Source organism: Patella vulgata, chromosome 1 (assembly GCF_932274485.2).
Source record: "Patella vulgata chromosome 1, xgPatVulg1.2, whole genome shotgun sequence".
Taxonomy (NCBI): Eukaryota; Metazoa; Mollusca; class Gastropoda; family Patellidae; genus Patella; species Patella vulgata.
Genome location: NC_065879.2, coordinates 83,189,639 through 83,200,893, shown reverse-complemented (window position 1 = coordinate 83,200,893; position 11,255 = coordinate 83,189,639). Strand labels below are relative to the sequence as shown.

Sequence of the window (11,255 nt, the reverse complement as noted above, 5' to 3'; positions counted from 1 at the left end):
TAGAGACAAGGGCTTTCAGAGAAGGGAGGCGTATTTTGGAAAAACATTTTATCTTGGGTATAATTGGCGCTGTAGGAGATGGTAAAACAGTAATGTGTCGGATGGTCGCCAATTCGTTCTTGACGGTTCATAAAAATTTTATTCCATTGGAAATAGGACACCCGAGGGACCTGGATTCCGTAACTTTTACAGATGAGGATAGCTACTTATTGATTATTGATGTAATGTTTGGTATATGGACACGTACAATAAAAGAACAAATGCAAGAATGGCCAAAAAATTTTGAGTTATTATATTTAGCAAAACAAAAACGTAAATCGGCAATAATCTATGTTATGAGACATGATGTCTACCAGGCTTGTCAGCATCTTCTTGGGAAGTATGAAATATTCTCTACATTATATCGGTTACAGCTTCATGAGACACAATTCCAGTTGTCAAATGATGAAAAAAGGGATATTTTGCGATACCATTTGGGAAACTGTTCCGACAATATGCTGGGGAAGATGGTGGAACACAGTTCAGGATGCTTTGGTTTTCCAGGTATTGTCAGTCTTTGTAGTAAAAGTAGTAAAACTTACACAGGAGAAGAAATTTGGATGCTAAATGGTCTATTTTATTTTTTGAACAGGGAATACGACATATTCTGGAAGGAAGATAGAATTAAGTATTTGGCTTTATTTGTTGTATTTAGTCCACGGCCTCTCTCCGAGGATGGAATACGACAAAAGACGAATCACTTACTACAAAATCAGATACAACAAGCAATGGGGAATTCCGGTGGAGTAGAAGATATTCTCGATTCATGCAAAAATTTAACTGGTTCTTACGTAATATGTGATGAGGAAAATGAGAAGCGCATGTCTCTATCAGAAAAGGTGATCAGACCCTTTCTGCTTCATGTCTCTCAGCGATTTATAGAACTGACAATAAAATATTGTCCCTTTGATCTCTTAATAGATCACGTGTCTACCGTACCGGATGATCACAAGGTTCTCATAAAGTCCCCTTGTTATGTTGATCTATATGAAAGATTCTCTCGTGAATTGCAGGAGAAGAATGAAGCTGTGTTATTCCACCAAGCATTTCTTGACAGTAATTTCTTGCAAAAGGTACTTAATGTAGATAGTGGTGACATGCTGCTAAATCCCGAGCTAAAGATACAGCTTGGTGGCGATCCAATGGACGAGGGACATTTTCTGCATTATGTATGCTTATTTGGATATTTAAAAGAGCTGCAAATAGTTTTCTCATACTCCAGCGAAACTACTGCAATTTTATGTGACATAAAAACAAATCTCGGGTTGGATTTATTAAGCCTTGCCGTTAAGTCCGGGAAGGGGGCAAAAGATAAAATAAAATATTTACGTGATGAGAAAAATGTTATAGAATGCCAGAGTAAAACTGAAATTCAACAACTTATTCGTACAGCAGCCAAGGCAAACAATTTGGATACTCTGAAACATGTTAGTTCTTTTACAGATATTGACATTAGCTCTGTGGATCTTAACCAGCAAACTTTTCTACACCATGCCTGTGATTCGGATTATGACGTCCCAGAAATCGTCCAATATCTCATTGCAAAAGGCGCGGATATCGAGGCAAAGGATAAAAATGGCTGCACTCCTCTAAATCTAGCAGTTAAACGAGGAAAATTCTTGACAATAGATTGTCTCATAAAACTAAAAGCTTCTGTCACCGTGGCTGACAAAGACAGCAAATTACCCATTCATGTAGCTGCCAACTCAAATGCAGGCCGTTTGGATATTGATACACCTGGTATAATAGAACTGTTGGTGGGCGCTGGATCATCTGTTAATGCTAAAGATGCTAGCGGTAGAACACCACTGGTAGAAGCCCATGCTAAATTTGACGAAAAGACGATTGGTGTGTTAATTAAAAAAGGAGCAGGTAAGATCCAGTCTTTAATCTTGTAAGGATTCCGACCCTGGTTGTGAAGATCTGTAACACCCTCGACATGTAAGCATCGCGTAGTTAAACAAGGTTTAATGAAAATAAATTGATTGTATACATGTACCTCTTTTACAGGTGCACCTCCGCTGCTTTAGGGCTGGCTTGTATTATAAAATATCCTTAAAATTAAAACCGAATGAATGAAGTCTTAACACGATTGTTTCTGCGCATGTCTAAAATACGTTATTAATTGTCGAATGGCATAATTTTGGGACATTTTAATAATGTGAATATCTCTGTGTTCTTTTAAATATCGAATGTCATTGCTCGCATAATATATATATACTGATGTCCAAAAGAAAGTATACACTGTGAATTTTGTGCTGCATCAACCAAAGTCGTAGAATGTCAATTTGTTTCACATTTTTATTTTGCTTAGAAATGTTGAGTTTGGACGCAAGAGACAAACCCAGTAATGCTTTATCAAATGTTTTTAATCTAATCAAACCTTAGTGATACTGTTAGTGTGTATACTTTCTTTTGGACATCCAAACATATTTAAGAACGTTCGCTGCGCTTGTTCATACAATCTCTTCAATCTCCTCTAGATGATCGACAAGCCAAACACGTGCAATCAGATGCTATATATATTTTAAGTTTCAGCATCTCGGATACAAATTATGGCCTCTTTTGGGTCAACAACCTAAAAAACGTTACTTTTCGTGAAATCAGGGGTCATAATTCACGAAGTTACGGTCCGGCATATGCCAATATCGTCAGGAATCCTTGGAATATAAACATATAGCCTATTTTTAAGTTTCGTGAAAATCGAATAGTAATTGGGACCTCTAAAGTTTCTACAAACAAATGTGAACGACATGGACGTATAAAATAGAACGATTTGGATAACATTTACACCAGTTCGTGCCCCGGGCCCCCATCCCCAAAAGAGTCTGGCGGATCCCTTTACACCCCCACCCCTGGACTTTGGTATTTAACTCATCAGAGTTTATATTGGAAATGACAAACATCTGTAGTCACAGATCAATCCTAAAGACTAACTTAAGCTCACCTAAGTAACTATTTTACAGTAGACCAAACTCCTTCGGATGAACAACTTTCTACGGATGAACAGTTGTCTACAGATGACCAACCTCTTATGGTTAAAGATCATTCTATAAATGAACAGTCTCATTCAAATGGAATTCATCTTACGGATGAACAGGATGAACAGCTTTCTACAGACGAACAGCTTTTTACAGATGACCAGCTTCTTACAGCTGACAAACGTTCTGCAGATGGACAACCTACACGAGATCACAAAGGTAAGAATGCGTTTCTATGGTTTACCAACTTTGAGCATGTGCCAGCTTTTCCTGTATTTATCGCATTAGTGGGTTCGTTTTGCCAAAAATGCGTCTTATGATCGACATTGAAATGAAATGGGTTTAACGTTATAGTGTTCTGCTGCAACTGGGCTAACAAAGGAAATATTATTCAGACAGCGCCGCAACGGCTTGAGCTTATTTCGAATTGATTCGGGGCACCCAGATAGATAAATTGTAGTGATGACATTTAAATAGTAATTGTAAATGACAATGTAATTACATTGGCCATTTAATAGCCACATCCCTGAGTGTACTTCCTGTAAGTAATGCTACATATTGGGAGTATAAAGATAATCTTCCTGTGTGTCGACGGGGACGTTAGATCATAAAGTCTGTCATTGAATCAAGTGGTGTTATGTGGGTTCCCTGCTTGTTACGTAACAAGGAGTAGGGTCGCATGTCTAACATTGTTTCTTTCCTCCAACCATCTGTTCCAAAAAAGGAACCTTGTTATCCTGTAGTATTACATTTTGAGCAAACATTAATACCATTTGACACAGGATAGGAAACGGGGATAAAAGCTCAAAGAGCTTGCAATGTACCGGGTCTAGTAAGGGACCTGGAAAAATAAATGGCTGAATTAAGAAAAAAAAGGTCCAAAATTGTGAAAAATATATTCGATTTTGTGCATTCCTGTGTATATTCTTGGCGAGTAAACAAAGTTAAATGAAAAATAAATATTGTGTATTTTTTTTGTATTAAAACATAAGTTTCAAACATCAGTCGACCAAGTCGTACCAAAGCCAGGCATATCTAATTCAATTCTTGTACTCAACCATAAATGTTTGGGGGGTCTGGGACATTTGTGTGTAAGACGCTAGTCTGGAGGTCGCGGGTTCGCTCCCGGTGATGGCCGAGAAAGTTCATCAAGATTTTTCCGGCGTGGTTTCCCTTGGCAGTGGTGCAGGACGGAGGGCCTGTCTAGCACAGCTGTTCTTGTCAGGCCCTCCTCCTGTATCACTGACAAATGGGAACCACGATGTGAATATCTTTGAAGTCTACGTGTTTTTTGATGTTTTTTTTTTTTAAATTTCAAATGGTATTGCTCGTATTGCATATTTAATTCTATATTTAAGAACGTTGGCTGCGCTTGTTCATTACAATCTCCTCAATTTCCTCTAGATGATCCACAAGCCAAACACGTGCAATCAGAGACTATATATTTTAAATTTCATCAAACTCGGATACAAATTATTAATTCTTTAGGGTCTACAACCTAAAAAACGTTATTTTTCGTAAAATCGGTCCGGCATATGCCAATATCGTCAGGAATCCTTAGAATATAAACATATATTTTTAAGTTTCGTGAAAATCGAATAGTAATTGGGACCTGTAAAGTGTTTACAAACAAATGCGGACGTATAAAATAGAACGATTTGGATAACATTTACACCAGTTCGTGCCCCGGGCCCCCATCCCCAAAAGAGTTTGGCGGATTCGTTTACACCCCCACCCCTGGACTTTGGTATTTAACTCATCAGAGTTTATATTGGAAATGACAAACGTGTGTAGTAACAGATCAATCCTAAAGACTAACTTAAGCTCACCTAAGTAACTATTTTACAGTAGACCAAACTCCTTCGGTTGAACAACTTTCTACGGATGAACAGTTGTCTACAGATGGCCAATCTCTTATGGTTAAAGATCATTCTATAAATGAACAGTCTCATTCAAATGGAATTGATCTTACGGATGAACAGCTTTCTACAAACAAACAGCTTTCTACAGATGACCAGCTTCTTACAGCTGACAAACGTTCTGCAGATGGACAACCTACACGAGATCACAAAGGTAAGAATGCGTTTCTATGGTTTACCAACTTTGAGCATGTGCCAGCTTTTCCTATATTTATCGCATTAGTGGGTTCGTTTTGCCAAAAATGCGTCTTATGATCGAAATGGGTTTAACGTTCTAGTGTTCTGCTGCAACTGGGCTAACGAGGAAAATATTGTTCAGACAGCGCCTCAACGGCTTGAGCTTATTTCGAATTGAGTCGGGGCACCCAGATAAATAAATTGTAGTGATGACATTTAAATAGTAATAGTAAATGACAATGTAATTACATTGGCCATTTAATAGCCACATCCCTGAGTGTACTTCCTGTAAGTCTAATGCTACATATTGGGAGTATAAAGATAATCTTCCTGTGTGTCGACGGGGACGTTAGATCATAAAGTCTGTCATTGAATCAAGTGGTGTTATGTGGTTTCCCTGCTTGTTACATAACAAGGAGTAGGGTTGCATGTCTAACATTGTTTCTTTCCTCCAACCATCTGTTTCCAAAAAAAGAACCTTGTTATCCTGTAGTATTACATTTTGAGCAAACATTAATACCATTTGACACAGGATAGGAAACGGGGATAAAAGCTCAAGTAGCTTGCAATGTACCGGTTCTAGTAAGGGACCTGGAAAAAATAAATGGCTGAATTAAGAAAAAAAAGGTCCAAAATTGTGAAAAATATATTCGATTTTGTGCATTCCTGTGTATATTCTTGGCGAGTAACACAAGTTAAATGAAAAATAAATATTGTGTATTTTTTTGTATTAAAACATAAGTTTCAAACATCAGTCGACCAAGTCGTACCAAAGCCAGGCATATCTAATTCAATTCTTGTACTCAACCATAAATGTTTGGGGGTCTGGGACATTTGTGGGTAAGACGCTACTCTGGAGGCCGAGAAAGTTCATGAAGATTTTTCCGGTGTGGTTCCCCTTGGCAGTGGTGCAGGATGGACGGCCGTTCTAGGACAGCTGTTCCTGTCAGGCCTTCCGTCCTGTATCACTGACAAGGGGGAACCACGCCGGAAAATTTGGATGAACTTTCTCCGGGATACCATTTTAGAAACATTGATATTCAAATGTAATGTCTATAACGATGTGAGATTCGTATTTCGTAAAACAATCACCTTCCACTCTTCCATGTCGTTCTGTTCATCATGCTTATTTAAAATCCCGAAGTTCTGAATTCATACTGCCATACACATATGTAAAGTAAGAATTGTTTATGCTAGGTTCCCAATACCACGAATCGTGTTTTTAATCGTGAAGTAATCGTGGTGATCCTATCAGGTCTTATCATATATTGAGGTCAGTCGTAGCAATCGTGTTGAGCGTATCTGCACGTACCAGAACGTCGACTCAATAGAGACAATCCTATCATAACGCATCGCACGACAGTGGGAACCTAGCATTACGAAACTCAGGCCCGCCAACGAAAACAAGCTTGGCAGGTACCAATAAAGGACATGCTCTGTAACTCATCTCATAACAGATTCATCTACCAATACCCTCTTGCCTCATATATGTATTGCTGTATTATATTGATAACGTGGAGGGAATACTCATCAAAACATTAGGGCTGCAACGATTCACAACTACCTCGATTCAGTTCGGTTCGATTATCGATTTTAACCATTGATTCGATTATTTTCGATTCGATTATCAGCTACAATAACCAGTAATTTTTCCTGTATATATTTTCATTAAAAACAATAAAAACACAAGACTAAAATTCTCTTGAACACTTTTATTGGTTTGACAGGTTTGTTGTGTTGCCACATCTTCAGAGTTTTTTCTTACATCAAAATGATCCCAAACTTTAGATTTCAAATGACCAGGTGGTCGAGAAAGTACGTCGTCTGCCGTAATTTTACCTTCCAGTCTTTACTTGACGACGGGTAATAATCGCTAAACACGAAAATATCCGAAGATAATGACCGGAATTATCAGCTAATGAGATCGTTTAGAATTTAGATAACCATTACCGAAGCTATAGACCTAAATTAACATCCAATGAACATTCGGTACGTCACCAATTTTAAATAAATTAACTTTCGTCAGCATACGGAAATTGTTTTAAAGGGAGGTCACTCTGTTTTAGTTATGGAGGCAGACCACCATTAATTTCCCCATTGACTTCAATGTTAATTCTGGCCTCTTTGCCCACCTCCAACTTTTCCCCAAATTTTCGTTGGGCTGAATGCTTTTCACTACAGACAGAGGAACAAATGGTCATGTCTTTGCACTAAAATTTGTATGAGGTTGACCACCAAAATTTTGAGATACACAAACTTGAAGAAGCATACTAAAAACATGTAACTAGTTGCCGTACATATCGCCGTAGCTAACCTGATAACCCTCTTATCCTTCCGCCTCAAAATCATGAATATTTACCAAAACCTGGCAGAAAATGTTAATTCAAACCCTCTTCGTCCATTCTAGACCAAAAAATCAACACAAATGGGCATGCAAAAGGGGAGAAAAGAGAGAGAGAGAGAATTGCTATAAATAGACAAACTACAATTCGTGGGTACCGAGATGATGAAATTTAATGGTGGTCTGCCTCCTATAGTTTTCGAGTGACATTCGTGTTTTGTTAACTAACGTAAATTAAAAGTTATGTAAAAACAAAGTTTTTTTTAAATTTTAAGTGGACTTAATTGCTACAGGTCTTTCATTTTTTTTCATATGGTAAGGTGTACGTTGTTTTTATTTGAAATTTAATTTGCAATTAAACCGAATCGAAATTTGAACGTTGTAGATCGTGGATCGAACCGAGACGGCTAGTGTCGGTTATCGGTGCACCGAACTGAATCGTTGCAGCTCTACAAAACATCACTTTAAAATACCAGAGGCCCCCCCCCCCTAATTTTCGACAGTGCCCTTTTGTCAGACCCAAATATGTCCATTCCCAACCCATTGCAGGGATCCCAAAAGACTCAAACCATTAATTCAAACACACCAGTCTGGTCTAATTAATGCTTCCACTTTCAAACGAATTCTTGTTGTTTAGCTGACGGTGCCCTAATCCTTTGTGGAATCGGCGGCGTATACACTCGTGCCCATCACCGACGCGCATGAGTGCAACTTGATGTAGCATTGTTTCATGTGTGGACAGTACAAGTTACAAGGCTTAAATTGGCTAGGGAATAGATTCGTCTTTTTTCCCATCATAATGCCTCGCTCGCCTTGACGATTTTCGAGTCGCATGTTCAACTGCCTTTTTTGCTCGATTTTAAGGCTCTTTTTCAACAATTTCCGAACGTTTACTTAGACGAAAATATCAGCCAAATAGCTCTTGAAATGGCTACAGATGCAAGGAAATGACGGATAATTTTCTTGGGGACCCCCCCACCCAAAAAAAAAACCCCTCTCAGCAGCGTGCCCCGTCTCTGCGGTCAGTGCCCTTATTTTGCGGCGACCCCCCCTTTTCAAAATTCCTAGATCCGCCCCTGAATACACTAGTAGCTGTTTTCCATCAGTATGTGTTTTTGATTTTAATACTCGATTTTGTTAATATTTATAACCATTTCTTGTAGATGATGTTGAAGCAACCGCGAGGGAAAAAAAGAACCAGATAGAAGATTCCAGCAACGAATTTCCGCTCCATCATTCAGCGTATGTTGACGATATACATAAATTCATATCAGTATTAGACCAGTATAAAGATAGTATAAAAATAGTAGATAACGATGGTAAAACGCCTTTAGAAAGAGCTTGTTTTTCTGAATTTGAAATTGTACATAAAGTAAAGCTTCTTGTTTTTAGAGGTTATACATCCTGTAAAATGCTTGTTAATATATGTCAATCAGCCCCAAATGATTTACTTAAACTTATATTTGATAAAACTATATATGATACAATGAACGAATTTGATCAAACCGGGATACTAGAGATTAGAAACCGTTTATTACAAGGTGGAGGTTTAGATGATCTAGATACAAACAAAAAAACATTATTGCATTATGCCTGTCAATATAGCACTTTAACGACTGTTCAGTATTTGATTGATAATAACTGTAACGTGAACTGTGTAGGTGGTAAGTATGAAATAACACCAGTATTCTATTGCTGTTATAAAGATGTACCTCAAGCGGTTGAAAAGATGCAAGTCTTGGTGAGTAATGGAGCTAATTTAGATGTTACAGATATAGATAAGACATCCCTGTTACATAAAGCTTGTGGAGTCAGTACAGTAGAGGCTGTTCAGTATTTGATTGATAATAACTGTAATGTGAACTGTGTAGGTGGTAAGTATAAAATGACACCAGTATTTTATTGCTGTGATAAAGATGTACCAAAAGCGGTTGAAAAGATGCAAGTTTTGGTGAGTAATGGAGCTAATTTAGATGTTACAGATATAAATAAGACACCCCTGTTACATAGAGCTTGCTTGGTAAGTACAGTAGAGGCTGTTCAGTATTTGATTGATAATAACTGTAACGTGAACTGTGTAGGTGGTAAGTATAAAATAACACCAGTATTCTATTGCTGTTATAAAGATGTACCTCAAGCGGTTGAAAAGATGCAAATCTTGGTGAGTAATGGAGCTAATTTAGATGTTACAGCTATAAATAAGACACCCCTGTTACATAGAGCTTGCGCGGTAAGTACAGTAGAGGCTGTTCAGTATTTGATTGATAATAACTGTAATGTGAATGGTGTAGGTGGTAAGTATAATAGAACACCACTATTCTATTGTTGTGATAAAGATGTACCAAAAGCGGTTGAAAAGATGCAAGTTTTGGTGAGTAATGGAGCCAAGTTAGCCGTTATTGATGACAAGAACTTCACACCACTGCACCAGGCATGTGCATTTAGTACGTTAGAAGTGGTAAAGTATTTACTAGATAGTAATTGTAATGTGAAGTATAAGGCTGGTAGGTACAATAACAAATCAGTATTCTACAGCTGCTGTATCTCAGAAACACACCGTATTGATAAGATTAAACTATTGCTGTCTCGTGGAGCTAAATTAGAGAAAGCTGAAAAGTCATTTTGCATTAATACGGCAATGTCCCTTGGTTATTATGACACTGTAGAATTTGTGAAGACAATACCCGTTAAAAGATGGTACCAGTTCAGCAGGTGATCATACTGTCATTGCAGACACGTCCGTTAATATTTGTTGCCATTGGTAGAATTAATAAAGTATAATTTCAAGAACAATGATATCAATGTGCCTTTGAGATGTGCTCATCATTCTACCAAGGTATTCATTTGTTTAGAAATATACTTGTTCTAATATTATATTAAACACTATTTATTTAAACGGAAAATCAAGCCGATATTTTTAAGCTGATATGTTCCGTGTCAGTGGAATGCCTGGCGTATTGTTAACTTTAATACTCGTATTAATTAGATGAAACGCTGTTTAATGTTACGTCAGCACGTATTGAAATATGTATCTACCCTCTCTTGCCGAATAGTGTAACGCGTGGTGTACCTCGTGGCATAACGCGCGTACTTTAGTGTTTAACGCCCGCTTCCACCGAAGGTGATATCGCAGACAAGTTTTATTTTTCATTATCTTAGCGCACGCGCATAGGTCTTTCATGTGGGAGGAAACCGGAGTACAGTACCCCCACAAGGTTGAGAAGGCGCCTCTATTTCCAAGCCACATACGCTCACACCAGGGATCAAAGCCACAACCGCAAGAGGTGACCGGCCAGCTAGAGGTCGACCATCCCAGGACCCCTGCAGGCTACTTTAGATCAATCAACTGATCTATATATAAACTGGATTGCTCATGACGCAGGCCAATCAATGACGTAAGTTCAAGCCACCTTGGTGTTTCTCGGTGCCCCCCCCCCCCCGGTTTCCTCTCACTGCTAACGACCCTTACACGCACACAAATCATTGAAATAAAAATCAACCTTCTGTTAGTCCTGAAATGACTTAGTTTGTGAAGATTTGACGTTAAAACCCGTTTTACTTTCTTCTACTTACGTATTAACTGAACCTAACCAGTATTTAATAAAACGGGTTCAATATCGGTTAACTCATCCATTTATTAAAAATACATTATGTAAGATTTAGATAAAAAGCTGACCGTTCTCGTTATAATAGTTTAAAGATACATAATGGAAAAGGAATATGTTAGACATTTCAGTCAAATTACTTCCTTCTGAGCAGGGTTATGAATGTTTATGTAGCTGAGCAGGGGGGGGGGGG

At 38.1% G+C, this 11,255-nt stretch overlaps 1 protein-coding gene across 2 annotated transcripts; it reads left to right on the top strand.

The window, feature by feature from the left end:
* The first annotated feature begins 20 nt into the window (after positions 1 to 20).
* On the top strand, positions 21 to 11,255 carry LOC126824032 (serine/threonine-protein phosphatase 6 regulatory ankyrin repeat subunit A). Of its 2 annotated transcripts, XM_050553179.2 has the most exons (4): positions 21 to 1,911; positions 3,006 to 3,239; positions 4,869 to 5,093; positions 8,621 to 11,255. In XM_050553179.2, the coding sequence occupies exons 1-4, from the start codon at positions 93 to 95 to the stop codon at positions 10,171 to 10,173; spliced, it is 3,831 nt and encodes a 1,276-aa protein (XP_050409136.1). In that variant the 5' UTR covers positions 21 to 92; the 3' UTR covers positions 10,174 to 11,255. The 2 variants fall into 2 exon arrangements, with proteins under 2 accessions (XP_050409136.1, XP_055959529.1); XM_056103554.1 differs by lacking the exons at positions 21 to 1,911; positions 3,006 to 3,239; positions 4,869 to 5,093 and adding an exon at positions 7,668 to 7,772.